We start from the raw sequence: 21,975 nt of genomic DNA, 5'->3' as shown, positions 1-21,975 counted from the left end.
CTTGTAAATGTTATGGAGACTTCTCCACTACAAAACAGTTGTCTCATGGCTTTTCATTTCCATGAACAGCAGCTGCCTGCAATGGTGAAGTCCCTCCCATTTTTCACAGCTTTTCCCACAGCTGTGTTTATGGGCCATGTCAACTTATGAGGTATTAGTTTAACGATGAGCTATTTAAGAGCAAAGGTTCTCTTCATTTATTTCTGAAATCATCTTCATCTCTGGAAAAAGAGGTCTTCTTCTCTCCCTGGAACCACAGGGTCTCATCACTCTGCTCTCTTTCATTGTTCAAACTTCTCATGGGATCACAGCTACTTCAACATTTCCTTACATTAGCATGGAGGCCTTTACTGAACAAGTCATTTCCCAATTCTTTTCAATGTGTTATAGGGAAAAAGAGAGTCTGATGTATCAATTACATCCTTCTCCACAGCGTTACCAGAGGATTTCAGCCCCAAGATCAAGGCATCTCCTCATCCCTCCCATTTGGGCCTCAACTTCCTCTTCACTGACCTCGGTGTCTTCATGTTGCTCCTCTGTGTGCCTGCACTTTGTCCTTTTCTCTCACTCGAGGGAGGATGGAAGCACTGGAAGAGTCAATATCTCAGCCGGGGCCTGCAGATGGTTCCGTGACCCCGGCCGGGCTCGGTACTTGCGGCCGGAGCTGTTTTACCATGGAGGTTTCTGCAGCGGCTGCGCTGGGGCTGTGTCAGGCTGGGCCGCGCTGGGGCAGGGCCAGGATCTCAGCAGCCAGGCCAGAGCACAGCAGCAGCACGGCCGGGGCCCATGGCTTCTCCTCCCCTGCCCGCTGGTTGCGGGCGAACCCCAAGGGCGGCAGAACCTTGGCCGAGCCGGCCCGGCCCGGGGCTGCTCCTGGGGCCCGGCGGATCCTGGCTGGGCCCGGGCTGGCGGCGGGGCAGGGCTCGGTAGCGGCCAGATGTCAGCAACCGCAGCCACGGCCCGGCCCGGCCTCGGCCCCGCGGCCTCCCCTGCCCTGCCCGGCAGCCGATGGGGCCTGGCGGCTCCCTGGGAAGGGGCCCGGCCCCACGGCAGGAGCCGCCCGGCCTGGCCTGGCTGAGACGGGGCTGGGCCGGCCTGGTCACCTCTTTGCTGGCCAGAAGGGAAAGAGACCCAGCCAGGCTTCTCCATCTTTAACTTGTGTCTCCACAGAGGCGTGTGCAGTTTCCTTAGTGGTTTAACAGATTGTCAGCTCTCAAAGCTAATTACTGATTGGTTTTTTGTCAGACACAGAGGAAACTGCTAGCAGCTTCTCTTGGAACATCACTTCCGTGATGCAAAACCACCACAACAGCACAGAGCACAGAGCTCCTTTGTCCGTATGTAGTGGTCATGTGCCCGAGGCCCCAAAATCCCAACCTGGGAGATCTCTGGGCACTCTCCAGGGTGTTTTCAAATGAAAATATTCAGCTCATAGTCTAAGAAAATCACTGGAGCATAGGGCCAGCCCGACCTGTCTGTCCTGGCTACTTGTGTCTGGGCGCAATTCTCGGATATACGGACTTTGGGAGGCCAAAGTCTAATTTTTGCCATGGTCTTTGGCAAGAAGGCTGTTTTTTATCCATAGGAAGTAAGGAACAGAGCCCCTCTGTTTCAGGGGCAGATGGGAGGTGACCACTGGAGGCCAAGGCCAGCCAGAGCTGGCAGGTTTTTCTGAGAGATACCTTTGCATGGAGGAAATTTTAAGGGAGCTTACCAATTTTGGCAATGGGCATCTGAAAAGAGGGACAGTTCTTTCCCTTAGCAAGGAAAGCACTGAGCCCCAGTGCTCCAGGAGCTGATGAGAGGCAGCCCTTGGCATTCCAAGATCAGCCAGACCTGTCAGGTGGCCCCTGGGAGGCCAAGCCAGCCAGATCTGTTCCATGTTCCCTCGGTTCCATGGGGCCCCACAGTGTCCCAATGGTCCCTTGCTTCCATGAGGCCCTGAGGTGTCACAATGCCCCCTTGGTGACACGAGGCCCTGAAGGGTCAGAATGGCCTCCATGGTTCCATCAGGCCCCACAGAGTCATAATGGTCTCTGGGTCCATGAAGCCCCGCTGTGTCACCATGGCCCCTTGGTTCTATGGGCTCCAGTGGTGCCACAATGATCCCCTTGCTTCCATGAGGTCCCCACCGTGTCACAGTGATCTCCATGGGAAGGAAAGAACCGAGCCCCAGCGTGGCAGGGGCAGCCACCAGAGGCCAAGGCCAGCCAGAATGGATGGTACTGGCAGATTTTGCCTGGGAGCAACCCTTGGATATAGGGAATTTGGGAGGTGGAGCCCCAATTTTGGCCATTTCTGCAGAGATAAGAAGGACAGTTCTTTTCTAGGGAAGAAAAGCACAGAGCCCAAGTGTTTCAAAGGCAGAAGAGGAGAGAGGTGGCTCCTGGGAGGCCAGGCCAGCCAGACCTGTTTGTCCTGGCAGCTTTTGTCATGAAGGGAACCTTGGATACATGGAATTTGGGAGGAGGAATCTCAATTTTGACCTTGGACACCTTGAGAAGAAGGACGGCTCTTTTCCATAGGAAGGAAAGCATCGAGCCCCAGTGTTTTGTGGCAGGTGAGAGGCAGTTCCCAAGAGGCCAAGGGCAGCCAAACCTTTAAGTCCTGGCTCCTTTCACTGGGGAGCAATCCTTGGATGTACGGAGTTTTGGAGGTGGAATCCCAGTTTTGGCCATGGGTGCCTGGTCAGGATGGATGGTTTTTTCCTATAGGAAAGAAAAGCACAAAATGCAAGTGTTCTGGAAGAAGATGAAAGGCGGCCACCCTTAGGCCAAGCCTGTCTCTCCTGGCACCTTTCCTCTAGGGGCTATCCTTGGACACAGGGCATTTTGGAAGTGGAATCTCGGTTTTGGCTGTGTGTGCTTGGACAGGAAGAGGAGTTCTTTTCATTAGCAAGGAAAGCACAGAGCCCCAGTGTTTCAGAGGCACATGAGTGCCAGCCCTCAGGAAGCCAAGGCCAGCCAGACTTGTCTCCCCTGGCAGCTTTTGTCTGGGAGCTATCCTTGGATACAGGGAATTCTGGAGGCAGATCCCCAATGTTGGCCATGGGTACCTAGTTAAGATGGATGTTTTTTTTCCATAAGAAAGAAAAGTACATGGTCCCAGTGTCTCAAAGGCAGAGGAGAGGTGGCCCCTGGGTGGCCAAGGCATCCAGACCTGTCTTTCCTGGCAGATTTCATCTGAGAACAATCTTTGCATATAAGGAAATTTGGAGAAGGATTCCCAGTTTTGGCCCTAGGTCACTGGAGGAGAAGGACAGTTCTCTCCCATAGGAAGGAAAGCCCAGAGCCCCAGTGCTTCAGGGCAGGTGAGAAGCAGCCCTTGACATGCCAAGGTGACCTAGTTTAGGGCAAATTTGGGAGAAATCTTCCAGGAGGAGCCCCCAGAAAGCAAACACCCCCACGGCCCCTCCCCTACCTGGTTCGGAAAGAATTTCCTTGGAGAGAAGTGGAAAAAAACCCTGTTATTCAAAAAGCAAAACATTCCCCAATACAAAAAAACAACTAACTAATAAGCAAAAGCAAAAGCAAGGGCAAAGCGAAAGCAAGCAAGCCAGCAAGCAAGCAAGGAAACCTAGCCTCTCCTAGACACAGACCTTGGTGGGAGGTGAGCCGGCTGATAACAAGACAAAACAAATCTTCACTTTCAGAGTCAGTCCTGAAGGCACAGAACATAATATCAGGCACAAACAGAACACACGATTGGGGATACAAGCACCATAACGCCACCCTAGGACATTCCACTCCTTATCTCCAAAACGTCAACATAACTACCAAACATCACATAAAAACTTCAAGTTAAAAAATTCCATCTTTCACTTACTCATCCTTCCATCTCACTTGCTCAAACCTTCGACACTTACACATTTCCTTCTGTCTCATGTCGGTGTGGTTTAATGTACAGACAATGGCAGTAACATCCAGCAAACAGTGATATTTGCATATGAGTCTCACCTCACAATCAGATCTCCCTGAGGTACACATCGTGTTCTTCCATATTTCTGCATTATTCACCATGTACAACCTGGTCCCTGAGCATAGACAATCCCACCAATGGGTTTGTCTGTACTTGCAGCAGAATTGATCCACACTGTCTTCCCTAACAAACCTCTGATATGTGCCACTGGGACTTTATCTCTGTCTGCTATATTCAGGGACTCAGACTGGGCAGGACCTGCTCCATTGCTGGAACCTCGGGTGTTAACTAACCAGGTGGCCTTTGCTAAATGCTGCTCCCAGTTCTTGAAAGATCCCCCACCCAATGCTTTCAAGGTGGTTTTTAACAGTCCATGGTACCTCTCCACTTTGCCTGCAGCTGGTGCATGGTAGGGGATATGGTGCACCCACTCAATGCCATGTTCCCTAGCCCAGGTGTTGATAAGGCTGCTCTTGAAATGAGTCCCGTTGTCAGACTCAATCCTCTCAGGGGTACCATGCCTGCACAGGATTTACTTTTCAAGGCCCAGGATGGTGCTCCGGGCAGTGGCGTGAGGCACAGGGTAGGTCTCCAACCATCCCGTGGTGTCTTCTACCACTGTGAGCACGTAGCGCTTGCCTTGGTGTGCCTGGGACAGTGTGATGTAGTCAATCTGCCAGGCCCCCCCATACCTGTACTTGGACCACTGCCCACCATACCACAGGGGCTTCACTCACTTGGCCTGCTTGATCTCAGTGCACATCTCACAGTCATGGATAACCTGAGAAACACTGTCCATGGTTAAATCCACCCCTCGGTCTCGTGCCCACTTGTGGGTGGCATCTCTGCCCTGATGGCCTGAGGCATCATGGGCCCATCGTGCTAGGAACAACTTCCCCTTGTTTTGCCAATCCAAGTCTATCTTTGACACCTCTATCTTTGCAGCCTGATCTACTTGCTCCTTGTTTCGGTGTTCCTCATTAGCCCGACTCTTGGGGACATGGGCATCTACATGACAGACTTTCACAGACACATTTTCTACCCAAGAGGCAATGTCTTTCCACACATCAGTAGCCCAGATTGCTTTTCCTCTACGCTGCCAGTTGGCCTTTTTCCACCTTTCCAGCCAGCCCCACAGAGCATTGGCTACCATCCAAGAATCCATATAAAGGTCGAGCTTTGGTCACTTCTCTCCCTCTCAGCAATGTCCAGGGCCAGCTGAACGGCCTTGACTTCAGCAAGTTGACTTGATCCACCTTCTCCTTCGGTAGCTTGTGCTATGTGTTGTGTGGGGCTCCATACGGCTGCTTTCCACTTCCAGATCATCCCTACGATGCCACAGGAACCGTCCGTGAAAAGAGCGTATCGAGTTTCCTCTGCTGGTAGTCGGTTGCATGGTGCACCTTCTTTAGCCCTTGTCACTTGTTCCTGCTGCTCTCCGTCAGTGAGACCAAAGTTGTCACCAGCAGCCAGTTTGTAATTATCTCCAAAATCCCAGGGCGATTCAGGTTTCCAATCCGGGTGTGCTGCATGATGAGAGTAATCCATTTGCTCCATGTGGCAGCAGTGTCATGGAGGGTAGTGGGAACCTTTCCTTTAAACATCCACCCCAGTGCTGTCAGTCAGGGTGCCAGGAGGAGTGGTGCTTCTGTGGCAATCACCTCGGAGGCAGCTTGAACTCCTTCATAGGCAGCCAAGATTTCCTTCTCTGTGGGAGTGCAGTTGGCTTCAGACCCTCTGTAATTTCAGCTGCAGAATCCCAGTGGTCGGCCTCGAGTCTCCCCAGGCACCTTCTGCCAAAGGCTCCAGGACAAGCCATTGTTCCCAGCTGCAGAGTAGAGCACATTCTTCATCTCTGGTCCCATCCTGACTGGGTCAAGGGCTACTGCCTGAGCAATCTCCTGCTTGATCTGGGCGAAAGCTTGTTGCTGCTCAGGGCCCCAGAGGAAATCGTTCTTCTTGCAGGTGACCAGGTAGGGAGGGCTCATAATCTGGCTGTACTCAGGAATGTGCATTCTCCAAAAACCTATGGCACCAAGGAAAGCTCGTGTTTCCTTCTTGCTGGTTGGTGGAGGCATCGCAGTGATCCTTTTGGTGACCTCAGTGGGAATCTGACACAATCCGTCTTGCAACTTTACCCCCAGGAACTGGATCTCTCAGGTAGGTCCCTTGACTTTGCTCTTCTTGATGGCAAAGCCGGCTTCCAGCAGAAACTGGATGATCCTCTCTCCTTTCTCAAATACTTCCATTGCCGTGTTCCCCCACACAATGATGCCATCGATGTACTGCAGGGGTTCTGGAGCTTCACCCTTTTCCAGTGCAGCTTGGATCAGTCCATGGCAGATGGTGGGGCTGTGCTTTCACCCCTGGGGCAGTCGGTTCCAGGTGTACTGCACGCCCCTCCAGGTGAAAGCAAACTGAGACCTGCATTCTGCTGCCAGAGGAGTGGAGAAAAACGTGCTACCAATGTCAACAGTGGCGTACCACTTTGCTGCCTTGGACTCCAGCTCGTACTGGAGTTCCAGCATGTCCGGCACAGCAGCGCTCAGTGGTGGAGTCACTTCATTCAATGCATGGTAGTCCACTGTCAATCTCCATTGTCCTTCAGATTAACGCACAGGCCAAATGGGGCTTTTAAAGGGTGAGTGGGTTTTGCTGACCACTTCTTGGCTCTCCAGCTCTCGAATCATCTTAAGGATGGGAACCACAGCATCTCGAGTTGTTCTGTACTGTCGGCAATACACTGTTGAAGTGGCAATTGGTACCTTTGGTCTTCTCACTTCAGAAGTCCTACTGTAGTTGGATTCTCGGACAGTCCAGGCAAGGTGTTCAATTGATGGACGCCCTCTGTCACTGCAGCTGCTATCCCAAATGCTCACCTCAGTCCTTTTGGGTCTTTAAAATACCACCTTTGGAGGTAATCTATGCCCAAAATGCATGGGGCCTCTGTGGCAGTCACAATAGGGTGTTTTTTCCACTCATTTCCAGTCAGGCTCACCTCAGCTTCCACCAAGGTAAAGTCCTGTGATCCCCCTGTCATGCCAGCGATAGAGACAGGTCCTGCCCCCACGTCTCGATGGGACTAATGTGCATTGTGCACCAGTATTGACCAAAGCCTTCTATTTTTGTGGTTCTGATGTGCCAGGCCAACGAATCCACACAGTTCAGAAAACACGGTTTTCCCTCGCCTCTACCTGGCTAGAGGCAGGGCCCCTCTAAGCCTGTTTATCCTTCTTTCCTTGGGCATATGTCTTAGAGCTTCCTTCAAGGGGATCGGACATGTCATCATCATCATCATCATCATCATCATCATCATACCTGGCAGCTTGGCTATGGGCAACTGGAGCTGCTTTCCTTTTGGTGGAACTTCCTCTCTGAGTCTTGCCTTCCTTCAATTCACGCACCCGTTGTGCCAGAGCAGCAGTAGATTTTCAGTCCCATCTCCTCATGTTTTCTCCGCAATCACTTAGGAAGAACCACAGCTCAGCTCGTGGGGTGTACCTTCTCTCCCCATCTGGGGAACGTCTGCGTTGGATACCAGGGCCTCTAATTTGTACTGCCGACATTTGGAGAAGGTCCTCTTTAATCTCCTCCCTGAGTTTCTTGTGATTCTCCTCTATCTTGTCTTCTAATTTCTGCAGACGTGTTTCCACTGCTGCAATTCTGGCGTCTGTTGGGCCATGCACAGCATCTGCATATGCCCGGAGCTTCTTTGCCATATTGAGCACGGTCTCATCCATCTCATCCGGCTTCATTATTGCTAAAGCAGAAGCACATTCATGTGGCCCCAGCCGTACAAGTTTTCACCACATCACAGATGTACATGGTACCATGTCTGAATTCCTAGTTGTTATGTCATCTGAGAAGATAATCTCTGCCACTGCCATTTCTCTCAGGCGTTGGATCCCTTGCTCTATAGTCTTCCACTGGGTCTGCTGCATATGAAGATCATCTGCACACAGGTATCTTTGTGCTACACTTTCCAGGAGCCGTGCCCAGAGGCTGTGAGGTTTAGCCCCCCTTATCATTCCTTGGTCGATGACAGGATCATGTGACAGGGATCCCAAATGCCTCACTTCAGTGCCGTCCAGAATTGTAACTTCACCTGCAGCATCCCAAAGACAGACCAACCAGCTAATTATAGACTCATCAGGTCAGCGAATGTAATCCTTTCTTAGGCCACGGAGGTCCTTTAGGGAAAAGGACTCAATATTGGCCTCTGATCTTGTATCAGTTTCTTTGACTCCAGATTTTATGTCAGGGGGCGTTGAGGGTCCTTCTCCTGCATCATAATCATCATCGTCATCCACTGGTCGATCGGTCTTGTCTGTGCACTTTCCACTTCTCGTGCTGGTAGCAACAGCCACTGATTGAGGCTTACAGTCTGGTTTAGCTGCTGGCCTCGAGCCTGGGCTGTTGGCTGCAGCCTGAGTGACTGGGATCGCTGCTGTTTTATCTCCCTGCCCCTCTTCCTCTGCTGCCCTACAGGACCTAGCAGAGTGCGATAAGTATATGCCAGGGCCCAGCTCACTGCAATGATCTTTTTCTCCTTAGGGGTATCATGGCACTTCTCTTTCAGGTACTTTGCCACCTCAGCTGGGTTCTGAATTTGTTCACATGGAAAGTCCCAGACTAGAGGGTCAGAAAACTCCTTTAAGATTTGGCCCATTTCCCACACCACTCAGGATTTCTCACGCCTGGGTCTACTCCTGGGTCAGGGGTCTCATCAGCCCTTCTAGAAATCTCAGCCCTCATTCTAGAGAAGCTGCAGACTGTATAGAGAAAGCTTACCAAATTAAATACCAGAAAGATGGTCTCTTTAACATTCAGGGGAAACTGAACATTCTCCAATAGGGATGTAACAGATTCAGAGGAGAAGAAGGAAAGCAAAGGCTGAAAAGCCTCATCTCCTGCTTTCTCCTCTAACAAACTGGGTGCACAACCATAACCATGAACCAAACATTCCTGGAACAGACTCCAGCACCTTTATAAACCTCCTGCAAGCCATTACAACCAAGCCCAGCCCAATGGATATTCTGGTCAGTGCCCTTCTACTGCAAAAACTATGTATTAGGGACAATACCGGAGCTATTTCAGGATAAGAAAATAAACCTAGGGACCATAGAGGTATTAAGACCTCAAAAAACCCTAGGGTCTTTTGAGGTGCAGGCCTGCACCTCAAGAGACATTATGAATTCAAAAAGCATAGCCAGTAACTCTCTATACCAGCCCAGAGTAATTGCAACCAAAATATGACTAGAACAGGGTTTTTTCCACTCTCTCGAGCCACGAGTTGGGTGCCAAAATATTTGTCCTAGTTTAGAGCAAATTTGGGAGAAGACCTCTGGAAGGAGCCCCCAGAAAGCAAACCCCCCACGGCCCCTCCCCCACCTGGTTCAGGAAGAATTTCCTGGGAGAGAAGTGGAAAAAAAACATGTTTATTTAACAAGCAAAACACTCCCCAATACAAAAAAACAACACCAGATGACAAAACTCTTTCACCGTTCTGAAGAGCTGACAAATTCAGAAAGTCTCTCTGGGAGTGGTCGCCCAGTTCTCGGTCTCCAGTGCTGGGGATGTCTGCTGCAGGTCACAAAATTCTGGCTCTCGGTATTTCTTGGTGTTTCCCAGGTTCCAGTCCAGAGCAGGATGGGATGGTATTCAGGAAAGGGAAAGGGAAAAAAAAACAGTCCCGGGTAAAAATTGGATTGCCCAGCTAAACTAACTAATGAGCAAAAGCAAAAAACAGGAGCGAGAGCAAAGCAAAGCAAGCAAGCCAGCAAGCCAGCAAGCCAGCAAGCCAGCCTCCCCTAGACACAGACCATGGTGGGCAGTTGAGCTGGCTGATAACAAGACAAAACAAACCTTCTCTTTCAGAGTCAGTCCTGAAGGCACAGAACATAATATCAAACATAACAGAACACACGACTGGGGATACAAGCACCATAATGTCACCCTAGGACACTAACCGAGGGAGTTCCACTAAAGTGAAGATAGTCTCAACCTCCCATGACTGAGCAGCTGGGTATGATCTGTCAGATCCCCTTGAAGGTACCTCTGACAGAGAGAGCCCAGGAAAGAGCTCTGACAGAGAGAGCCCAGGAAAGAGCTCTGACCATGTATGTCCAGGAAAGAAATAATAACCAGGGTTAGAGGGGCCCTGCCTCTAGCCAGGAAGAGGCACAGGAAAACTGGATCTTCTGGACGGTGTGGATCCGATGGCCTGGCATATCAGAGCCACAAAAATGTGACGCCTTAGTTGACACTGGTGCGCAGTGTACCCTGATACCATCGGGACATGTTGGGGCAGAACCTGTTTCCATTGCTGGGGTGACGGGGGGATCACAGCAATTGGCCCTGTTGGGAGCCAAGGTGAGCCTGACTGGGAAGGAGTGGCAGAAACATCCTATTGTGACCGGCCCAGAGGCCCTGGGTATTCTGGGCATAGACTTCCTCCAGAACGGCTATTACAAAGACCCAAAGGGACTCAGGTGGGCTTTTGGCATAGCTGCTGTAGAGGCAGAGGACATTAGGCAATTGAACACCTTGCCTGGACTATCAGAGCACCCATCTGCAGGAGGACTCCTGAGGGTGGAAGAGCAACAAGTACCAATTGCCACCTCGACAGTGCATCGCCGGCAGTATCGGATGGATCGAGGTGCTGTGATCCCCATCCACAGAATGATCTGTTAGGTGGAGAGCCAAGGGATGGTCAGCAAAATCCACTCACCTTTCAACAGTCCCATCTGGCCTGTGCACAAGTCTGACAGAGAATGGAGATTGACTGTGGACTATCGTGCCTTGAATGAAGTGACTCCACCGCTGAACGCTGCTGTGCCGGACATGCTGGAACTCCAGTACGAGCTGGAGTCCAAGGCAGCAAAGTGGTACGCCACTGCTGACATTGGTAACACGTTTTTCTCCATTCATCTGGCAGCAGAATGCAGGTCTCAGTTTGCTTTCACCTGGAGGGGCGTGCAGTACACCTGGAACCGACTGCCCCAGGGGTGGAAGCACAGCCCCACCATCTGCCATGGACTGATCCAGGCTGCACTGGAAAAGGGTGAAGCTCCAGAACACCTGCAGTACATCAATGACATCACTGTGTGGGGGAACACGGCAATGGAAGTATTTGAGAAAGGAGAGAGGATCATCCAGATTCTGCTGGAAGCCGGCTTCGCCATGAAGAGGAGCAAAGTCAAGGCACTTGCCCGAGACATCCAGTTCCTGGGGGTAAAGTTGCAAGACGGATTGTGTCAGATTCACACTTAGGTCACCAAAAGGATCACTGCGATGTCTCCACCAACCAGCAAGAAGGAAACATGAGCTTTCCTAGGTGCCATAGGTTTCTGGAGAATGCACATTCCCGAGTACAGACAGATTGTGAGCCCTCTCTACCTGGTCACCTGCAAGAAGAACGATTTCCTCTGGGGCCCTGAGCAGCAACAAGCTTTCGCCCAGCTCAAGCAGGAGATTGCTCAGGCAGTAGCCCTTGGCCCAGTCAGGATGGGACCAGAGATGAAGAATGTGCTCTACTCTGCAGCTGGGAACAATGGCTTGTCCTGGAGCCTTTGGCAGAAGGTGCCTGGGGAGACTTGAGGCCAACCACTGGGATTCTGCAGCTGAAATTACAGAGGGTCTGAAGCCAAATGCACTCCCACAGAGAAGGAAATCTTGGCTGCCTATGAAGGAGTTCAAGCTGCCTCCAAGGTGATTGCCACAGAAACACAACTCCTCCTGGCACCCTGACTGACGGCACTGGGGTGGATGTTTAAAGGAAAGGTTCCCACTACCCTCCATGACACTGCTGCCACATGGAGCAAATGGATTACTCTCATCATGCAGCACACCCGGACTGGAAACCTGAATTGCCCTGGGATTTTGGAGATAATTACAAACTGGCTGCTGGTGAGAACTTTGGTCTCACTGACGGAGAGCAGCAGGAACAAGTGACAAAGGCTAAAGAAGGTGCACCATGCAACCGACTACCAGCAGAGGAAACTCAATACGCTGTTTCCACTGACGGTTCCTGTGGCATCGTAGGGATGATCTGGAAGTGGAAAGCAGCCGTATGGAGCCCCACACAACATGTAGCACAAGCTACCGAAGGAGAAGGTGGATCAAGTCAACTTGCTGAAGTCAAGGCCATTCAGCTGGCCCTGGACATTGCTGAGAGAGAGAAGTGACCAAAGCTCGACCTTTATATGGATTCTTGGATGGTAGCCAATGCTCTGTGGGGCTGGCTGGAAAGGTGGAAAAAGGCCAACTGGCAGCGTAGAGGAAAACCAATCTGGGCTACTGATGTGTGGAAAGACATTGCCTCTTGGATAGAAAATGTGTCTGTGAAAGTCTGTCATGTAGATGCCCATGTCCCCAGGAGTCGGGCTAATGAGGAACACCGAAACAACGAGCAGGTAGATCAGGCTGCAGTGATAGAGGTGTCAAAGATAGACTTGGATTGGCAACACAAGGGGGAGTTGTTCCTAGCTCAATGGGCCCATGATGCCTCAGATCATCAGGGCAGAGATGCCACCTCTAAGTGGGCATGAGACCAAGGGGTGGCTCTAACCGTGGACAGTGTTTCTCAGGTTATCCATGACTGTGAGACGTGTGCTGAGATCAAGCAGGCCAAGCGGGTGAAGCCCCTGTGGTATGGTGGGCAGTGGTCCAAGTACAGGTATGGGGGGGCCTGGCAGATTGACTACATCACACTGCCCCAGACACACCAAGGCAAGCGCTACATGCTCAAAATGGTAGAAGCCACCACGGGATGGTTGGAGACCTACCCTGTGTCTTGTGCTACAGCCAGAAACACCATCCTGAGCCTTGAAAAGCAGGTCATTTGGAGGCATGGCACCCCTGAGAGGATTGAGTCTGATAATGGGACTCATTTCAAGAGCAGCCTTATCAATACCTGGGCTAGGGAACATGGCATTGAGTGGGTGCACCATATCCCCTACCATGCACCAGCTGCAGGCAAAGTGAAGAGGTACAATGGACTGTTAAAAACCTCCTTGAAAGCATTGGGTGGGCGATCTTTCAAGAACCGGGAGCAGCATTTAGCAAAGGCCACCTGGTTAGTTAACACCCGAGGTTCCACCAGTGGAGCAGGTCCTGCCCAGCCTGAGTCCCTGAATATAGCAGACGGAGATAAAGTCCCAGTGGCACATATCAGAGGTTTGTTAGGGAAGACAGTGTGGATCAACTCTGCCTCGAGTACAGACAAACCATTCGTGGGATTGTCTTTGCTCAAGGACCAGGTTGTACATGGTGAATAATGCAGAGAGTTGGAAGAACACGATGTGTACCTCAGGGAGATCTGATTGTGGGGTGAGCCTCATATGCAAATATCACTGTTTGTTGGATGTTACTGCCACTGTCTTTACATTAAACCACACAGACATGAGACAGAAGGAAATGTGTAAGTGTCAAAGGTTTGTGCAAGAGAGATACAAGGAAATGTGTAAGTGTCGAAGGTTTGAGCAAGTGAGGTGGAAGGATGGGTAAGTGAAAGATGGAAGTTTTAACTTGATGAAGTTTTTACATGATGTTTGGTAGTTATGTTGACGATATGGAGATATGGGGTGGAATTTTCTAGGGTGACGTTATGGTGCTTGCATCCCCAATCGTGTGTTCTGTTTGTGCCTGATATTACATTCTGTGCCTTCAGGACTGACTCTGAAAGTGAAGGTTTGTTTTGTCTTGTTATCAGCCAGCTCACCCTCACCATGGTCTGTCTCTAGGAGAGGCTAGGTTTCCTTGCTTGCTTGCTGGCTTGCTTGCTTTCACTTTGCCCTTGCTTTTGCTTTTGCTTATTAGTTAGTGGTTTTTTTGTATTGGGGAGTGTTTTGCTTGTTGAATAACAGCGTTTTTTTCCACTTCTCTCCATGGAAATTCTTCCCGAACCAGGAAGGGGAGGGGCCGTGGGGGGGGATTACTTTTTGGGGGCTCCTCCTGGAGGATTTCTCCCAAATTTGCCCTAAACTAGGACACCTTGGCATGTCAAGGGCTGCTTCTCACCTGCCCTGAAGCACTGGGGCTCTGGACTTTCCTTCCTGTGGGAGAGAACTGTCCTTCTCCTCCAGTGACCTAGGGCCAAAACCGGGATTCCTTCTCCAAATTTCTTTATATGCAAAGATTGTTCCCAGATAAAATCTGCCAGGAGAGACAGGTCTGGCTGCCTTGGCCACCCAGGGGCCACCTCTCATCTGCCTTTGAAACACTGGGACCATGTACTTTTCTTTCTTATGGGAAAAAAACATCCCTCTCAACCAGGCACCCATGGCCAAAATTGGGCATCTGCCTCCAGAATTCCCTATATCAAAGGATAGCTCCCAGACAAAAGCTGCCAGGGGAGACAAGTCTGGCTGGCCTTGGCTTCCCGAGGGCTGGCACTCATGTGCCTCTGAAACACTGGGGCTCTGTGCTTTCCTTCCTAATGAAAAGAACTCATCTTCCTTTCCAGGCACCCACGGCCAAAATTGAGATTCCACTTCCAAAATGCCCTGTGTCCAAGGATAGCCCCTAGACAAAAGGTGCCAGGACAGACAGGTCTGGCTGGCTTGGCCTAAGGGTGGCCACTTTTCATCTTCTTCCAGAACACTTGCATTTTGTGCTTTTCTTTCCTATAGGAAAAAAACATCCATCCTGACCAGGCGCCCATGGCCAAAACTGGGATTCCACCTCCAAAACTCCATACGTCGAAGGATTGCTCCCCAGTGAAAGCAGCCAGGACTTAAAGGTTTGGCTGCCTTTGGCCCCTTGGGGGCTGCCTCTCACCTGCCTCAAAACACTGGGGCTCGATGCTTTCCTTCCTATGGAAAAGAGCCGTCCTTCTTCTCAAGGTGTCCAAGGTCAAAATTGAGATTCCTCCTCCCAAATTCCATACATCCAAGGATCCTTTCATGACAAAAGCTGCCAGAACAAACAGGTCTGGCTGGCTTGGCCTCCCAGGAGCCACCTCTCTCCTCTTCTGCCTTTGAAACATTTGGGCTCTGTGCTTTCCTTCCTGTGGAAAAGAACTGTCCTTCTTATCTATGCAGAAATGGCCAAAATTGGGGCTCCACCTCCCAAATTCCCTATATCCAAGGGTTGCTCACAGGCAAAATCTGCCAGTACCATCAAGTCTGGCTGGCCTTGGCCTCTGGTGGCTGCCCCTGCCACACTGGGGCTCAGTTCTTTCCTTCCCATGGAGATCACTGTGACACGGTGGGGACCTCATGGAAGCAAGGGGATCATTGTGGCACCACTGGAGCCCATGGAACCAAGGGGCCATGGTGACACAGCGGGGCTTCATGGACCCCAGAGACCATTATGACTCTGTGGGGCCTGATGGAACCATGGAGGCCATTCTGACCCTTCAGGGCCTCGTGTCACCAAGGGGGCATTGTGACACCTCAGGGCCTCATGGAAGCAAGGGACCATTGGGACACTGTGGGGCCCCATGGAACCGAGGGAACATGGAACAGGTCTGGCTGGCGTGGCCTCCCAGGGGCCACCTGACAGGTCCGGCTGATCTTGGAATGCCAAGAGCTGCCTCTCATAAGCTCCTGGAGCACTGGAGCTCCGTGCTTTCCTTGCTAAGGGAAAGAACTGTCCCTCTTTTCAGATGCCCATTGCCAAAATTGGTAAGCTCCCTAAAAAATTTCCTCCATGGAAAGGTATGTCTCAGAAAAACCTGCTAGCTCTGGCTGGCCTTGGCCTCCAGTGGTCACCTTTCATCTGCCTCTGAAACAGAGGGGCTCTGTTCCTTACTTCCTATGGATAAAAAACAGCCTTCATGCCAAAGACCATGGCAAAAATTAGACTTTGGCCTCCCAGATTCCGTATATCCAAGGATTGCTCCCAGACAAAAGTAGCCAGGACAGACAGGTCAGGCTAGCTCTATGCTCTGGTGATTTTCTTAGACTATGAGCTGAATGTTTTCATTTGAAAACACCTTGGAGAGTGCCCAGAGATCTCCCAAGTTGGGATTTTGGGGCCTCGGGCACATGACCACTACATATGGACAAAGGAGCTCTGTGCTCTGTGCTGTTGTGGTGGTTTTGCATCATGGAAGTGATGTCCTGAGAGAAGCTGCTAGCAGTTTCCTCTGTGTCTGACAAAAAACCAATCAGTAATTAGCTTTGAGAGCTGACAATCTGTTAAACCACTAAGGAAACTGCACACGCCTCTGTGAAGACACAAGTTAAAGATGGAGAAGCCTGGCTGGGTCTCTTTCCCTTCTGGCCAGCAAAGAGGTGACCAGGCCGGCCCAGCCCCCGTCTCAGCCAGGCCAGGCCGGGCGGCTCCTGCCGTGGGGCCGGGCCCCTTCCCAGGGAGCCGCCAGGCCCCATCGGCTGCCGGGCAGGGCAGGGGAGGCCGCGGGGCCGAGGCCGGGCCGGGCCGTGGCTGCGGTTGCTGACATCTGGCCGCTACCGAGCCCTGCCCCGCCGCCAGCCCGGGCCCAGCCAGGATCCGCCGGGCCCCAGGAGCAGCCCCGGGCCGGGCCGGCTCGGCCAAGGTTCTGCCGCCCTTGGGGTTCGCCCGCAACCAGCGGGCAGGGGAGGAGAAGCCATGGGCCCCGGCCGTGCTGCTGCTGTGCTCTGGCCTGGCTGCTGAGATCCTGGCCCTGCCCCAGCGCGGCCCAGCCTGACACAGCCCCAGCGCAGCCGCTGCAGAAACCTCCATGGTAAAACAGCTCCGGCCGCAAGTACCGAGCCCGGCCGGGGTCACGGAACCATCTGCAGGCCCTGGGTGAGATATTGACTCTTCCAGTGCTTCCATCCTCCCTCGAGTGAGAGAAAAGGACAAAGTGCAGGCACACACAGGAGCAACATGAAGACACCGAGGTCAGTGAAGAGGAAGTTGAGTCCCAGGTGGGAGGGATGAGGAGATGCCTTGATCTTGGGGCTGAAATCCTCTGGTAACGCTATGGAGAAGGATGTAATTGATACATCAGACTCTCTTTTTCCCTATAACACATTGCAAAGAATGGGCAGATGACTTGTTCAGTAAAGGCCTCCATGCTAATGTAAGGAAATGTTGAAGTAGCTGTGATCCCATGAGAAGTTTGAACAATGAAAGACAGCAGAGTGATGAGAACCTATGCCCCCAAGGAGAGAAGAAGACCTCTTTTTCCAGAGATGAAGATGATTTCAGAAATAAATGAAGAGAACCTTTGCTCTTAGACAGCTCATCTGTAAACTAATACCTCATAAGTTGACATGGCCCATAAACACAGCTGTGGGAAAAGCTGTGAAAAAATGGGAGGGACTTCACCATTGCCGGCAGCTGCTATTCATGGAAATGAAAAGCCATGAGACAACTGTTTTCTTGTGGAGAAGTCTCCATAACATTTACAAGAGGAACTTCTCTCCCTAAGTGAACTGAAGAAAGACTATTCTAGAGGTGGAAAGCTGACTGAAAATTTTAGGTTTTGTCTCTTTACATTGTCAGGTTGTACGGAGAGAGGAAATGTTCTGAAAGTTTTGTTCTGATTCTTACTACTCTTTATTTTACTTACTATAAATAAACTTTTCTTTATACCCTTTTAAAATTTTGAGCCCACTTTGCCTTTCTCCTAATCTTATCTCAGAGCAAGAAATTAGTAACTATGTTCTAGTGAGTGCCCTGGTAATTAGCCAACACTGAACCCACCACAGTAATTAACGCATTGGCCGAGAAATCTGAAATTGGCGAAGCAAAGCCAATACAAAATCTTCCTGATGAACTGCCTTAGAAAAGAGGGAAATCAAGGCACAGCTATGGTTTCTCAGGATTTGTTTGATTCTCATGAGCCCCGTGGTGCATTTGGAGCTGAGCCCTTGAACCTCGGGGCCCGAGAGGAGATTGCACAAAACTTTCCAGGAGCCAAAGGCAGAAGAAAACCCCAAAGTGTCTCAAAGCATTAACGGGACCCACTGAGGTCCATCCCCAACACAGGCTCCTCATGGACTCCTTCGAGGAGAGAATTAGAGGCCAGGATGGCACAAAAACCTCTCAGAGACTCAAAATATCAAAAAAACCTCTCAGTGTGGAAAGGAAAATCCAAAGTAACTGAAAAAAGTTGAGTATCTCAAAGCATCAATGAGCCCCACTGAGTGTCAGCACAAAGCTCTCAAGGGACTCGTTAAAGCAGATAATTGGGGCCATGATTGCACAAACCTCTCAAAGAGTCTGGATCAAAAGGGAAACACCAAGTACCTTAAAAGAACTGAAGTACCTCGAAGCATTCATGAGCCCCACTGAGTGTTGTTCCTGACAAAGCCTCTCCAGGGACTAATTACAGCAGATAATTGGAGGCCATGACTGCACAAAGCTCTCAGAGACTCCAAGGCAAAAGCCAAAGCCAAAGTGCTTTGAAAAACCTGCAGTCCCTGGGAGCATGAAGGAGCCCCCAGGGCCATTCCTGAGCAGGGCTCCCCAGGGACTCCTTCCAGCAGATCCTTGAGGCCACTGGGATGTGGGCTGGGGGGGGATGCTGAGGGCAGGACAAGGGGCTGAAAGTGCCCAGCCTGGCTGGGGCTGTGCCAGGAGGCCCCAGTGCCTCAGGACAAGGTGTCTCCTGACAGCCCTTGGTGGCACAGACCCTGCTGTGCCCCAGGGCACCAGGACTTGGCTTCTCTTTGTCCCCACCTGTCATCAGTGCCTCCAGTTCTCTGCTCTGCCTGGGGCCTGGGGACACTTTCTCAGTCGTGTCCCTCAGTGGGATCCATTAAAAGTCAAAGAAACTTTGGAGTTGGATTCTGACTTGGAGTTCTGGAGAGGTTTCTGCAGCTCCCTCTCAGGGCCTGATGTTCAGGGCCTGAGCACAAAGCCCCAGAGGGTCATTAAAGTCCTTGTGCTGTGTCTGTGCTGCTGAGCTGGGCTGGGCTCCTGGCACAGAGGGTGAGCCTCGTAACCAAGGAGAGCTTCAAAAGCACATTTCTCTGGATGAGCAGCTCTTCTCCCAGCCCAGCAGGGCTGGGGCACTGCCTGCAGCCAGCCCGGGCACAGCACAGAGGCACAGAGAGCTTCCATCAGTCAGGGCTGGGAAGGTGCTGAGAAGTGCCTGGGGCAGAATCACTGGCAGCCCTTGGCACAGGAACCTCTGGCTGCAGGACAATGCAGCTGCAGCTCCTGGAGTGATCTCCTACAGCTGGAACATCCCAATGCCCACAGACCCTGTGAGTACAACTCTGAGTATTTCTGGTGCAGGGGAGGTAAAATGCTCATGAAGCTCTGACATGCTGAGGGGTTCTGATCAGTCACAGAATAGTTCCAAGACAAGGATTTTGATAAAAATTAGGAAATTTCGTAAGAATTTATATTCAGTTTCCTACTGCTGGGAGAATGGCAGGGAGGGAGGAATGGATATTAACGGTTGATTATGAATTTTGACAAGCACCTGAGACATCCAAACTATTACTTTTAGTGATCAATAGGTTCACAGAAGATCCCTAATGTGCTTTCAGCCACTCTGCCCATGGACAGCACCAGCATCACCTCTGGTGGAGCCATCAGGCTCAGTCTGAGCTGTCCTTTCTCCAAGCTGCAAACAGAACCTGCCCCCAGCCAGTGCCCTGCAAACAGGCAGGGTTCTGTCAGGCCAAGGAGAGTGCACAGATATTTGGGGTCTGTGAGTGCTGGCAGGGAGAGCTCAGGCACAGGGAAACACCTGCAGGAGGAAAATCCCCAGGAAGCAGAGGGAAGATCAGGGAAGAGAAAACCAAACCCAGAAATGCTGTGGCAGGGAGAGTTTAGAGATGTCCAGAGGATCCCCTCCAGTGCAGCCCCTCCCTCTGAACAAGCCCCCTCCCTCCTGTCCCCCCAGCCAAGCCTCTGCCCTCAGGGCCGGGGCTCCAAGGCGTGCAGCCCCTCCTGTGCAGGCAGAGCTGCAGCAGAGCCATGGGGCAGCTCTGCAGCCCCGGGCCCAGTTCCCTGTGCAGAGCACAGGGCTGGGAGCAGCTGCCCGGCACTGGGGGCTCTGGGAGGGGGCACAGCTGGCTCAGGGTGACACAGCTGTCCCCAGTGCCCGGCTCTGGGCAATGCTGTCAGTGCAGCCAGGGAAGGAGCTGCATCTCCCTTCATCCAGTGCCATCAGAAGGACACTTGGAAGTCTCCCTGAGATTTCAGTCCAAGCTGGGAGCTCCAATCCAGGGTGCAAACCTGTCCTAGATCATCTCTGAGTTATAAGATTGATGGGGAAAGGCAGAGGTGTTGTGACCCTGAAAATGCTGCTGGGTTGGTGAAATGAGCAACGTGAGTCCTTGGCTACAAATGTGGAGCTGGGCTGTGGTGGATCCATCTGTCTCAGTAGCACCATAGCGTTTTTAAAAGAAACAGGAGAGTGTGAACATCCTTCATTTGAAAAAGTGAAAGCCCAGAGAAACTCCAAAGAGAATGAAGTGACAGACCATCTCCCCTCAGTCTCCACTCATAATCTTCCCTCAGGGAACTCTGTTCTACCAGAGGGAGGCAGGAATGTTGAGGGTTTCTGATATCCAAGAATACCAGGAGAGACATGGGGGAGCTTAAAATGAAAACCTCTAAACTCTTAAACGCAGAAGAGTGTCCGTGTGTGTTACAGAGGAGGGTGTATGGGAAATGGCTTTGATTTTGGTTACAGGTATCTCCTCTAACTCTCCTCTGTCCTTTCTCCATGAACAGGTCCCCATGTGCAGCCACAGCCAATGTCCAACAGCAGCTCCATCAGCCACTTCCTCCTGCTGGCACTGGCACACACGCGGCAGCTGCAGCTCCTGCACTTCTGCCTGTTCCTGGGCATCTCCCTGGCTGCCCTCCTGGGCAACGGCCTCATCATCAGCGCCGTAGCCTGTGGCCACCACCTGCACACGCCCATGTTCTTCTTCCTGCTCAACCTGGCCCTCAGCGACCTGGGCTCCATCTGCACCACTGTGCCCAAAGCCATGCACAATTCCCTCTGGGACACCAACACCATCTCCTGCACAGGATGTGCTGCACAGCTCTTTTTCTTTATGTTCTTCATCTCAGCAGAGCTTTCCCTCCTGACCATCATGTGCTATGACCGCTACGTGTCCATCTGCAAACCCCTGCACTACGGGACCCTCCTGGGCAGCAGAGCTTGTGCCCACATGGCAGCAGCTGCCTGGGCCAGTGCCTTTCTCTATTCACTGCTGCACACGGCCAATACATTTTCCCTGCCCCTGTGCCATGGTAATGCCCTGGGCCAGTTCTTCTGTGAAATCCCCCAGATCCTTAAACTCTCATGCTCAAATTCCTACCTCAGGAAATTTGGGCTCCTTGCAGTTAGTGCCTGTTTGGTATTTGGTTGTTTTGTGTTCATTGTTTTCTCCTATGTGCAGATCTTCAGGGCTGTGCTGAGGATCCCCTCTGAGCAGGGACGGCACAAAGCCTTTTCCACCTGCCTCCCTCACCTGGCCGTGGTCTCCCTGTTTGTCAGCACTGGGGCATTTTCCTACCTGAAGCCCCCCTCCATCTCCTCCCCATCCCTGGATCTGGCCCTGTCAGTTCTGTACTCGGTGGTGCCTCCAGCCCTGAACCCCCTCATCTACAGCCTGAGGAACCAGGAGCTCAAGGCTGCATTGTGGAGACTGATGACTGGATGCTTTCAGGAACATTAAACTGCTGGACAATTTCTGCAAATAATTGTAATAAAAGTCATCTTTGATACTTCTTGTTGGTTTTGTTTTGGAGGTTCATTTTCTTTGTTTTGTTTTTTAAATATTGTCCAAAAATAAATGTCATTGTTTTTGCCATTTCTCATTTTATTTCTCTCTACCTTCCCTGTGGCTACAGACTGTCAATGAGGGGTGTGATCTCGGGGGTTTTAAAGGAACTCAAGGATCTCCCAGCAAAGTTTTCTGCAGAGATGCCCTTTTGTTGCCTTCTCTGGAGCTGCAGCAGCAATGTCTGTGTGCAGAGCTGGGGCAGATCAGTGCTGGCACAGCAGCTGTGCCCAGCAGCAGCAGCACTTGGTGTTGCCAGTCGTGGCCCTGCCCCGCTGCCCTGGTGGCCCTGGTGTTGCTGCAGGGCCTGAGTGCTCTCGGGGCCGGGCACAGTCCTGGGGGTGGCAGTGCCGGGGCTGCAGCAGGG

The 21,975-nt window shown here is 51.6% G+C and overlaps 1 protein-coding gene across 1 annotated transcript; it reads left to right on the top strand.

Annotated features, from left to right (window-relative positions):
- The first annotated feature begins 20,450 nt into the window (after positions 1-20,450).
- On the top strand, positions 20,451-21,503 carry LOC137463829 (olfactory receptor 14I1-like). Its single transcript, XM_068175220.1, has one exon. The coding sequence runs from the start codon at positions 20,571-20,573 to the stop codon at positions 21,501-21,503; it is 933 nt and encodes a 310-aa protein (XP_068031321.1). The 5' UTR covers positions 20,451-20,570.
- The last annotated feature ends 472 nt before the right edge of the window (positions 21,504-21,975 follow it).

The sequence above is a fragment of the Anomalospiza imberbis genome, chromosome 30, assembly GCF_031753505.1.
Source record: "Anomalospiza imberbis isolate Cuckoo-Finch-1a 21T00152 chromosome 30, ASM3175350v1, whole genome shotgun sequence".
NCBI classification, from domain to species: Eukaryota; Metazoa; Chordata; class Aves; order Passeriformes; family Viduidae; genus Anomalospiza; species Anomalospiza imberbis.
The sequence above is the reverse complement of the archived record's forward strand: the minus strand, read 5'-3'. Positions and strand labels throughout refer to the sequence as shown.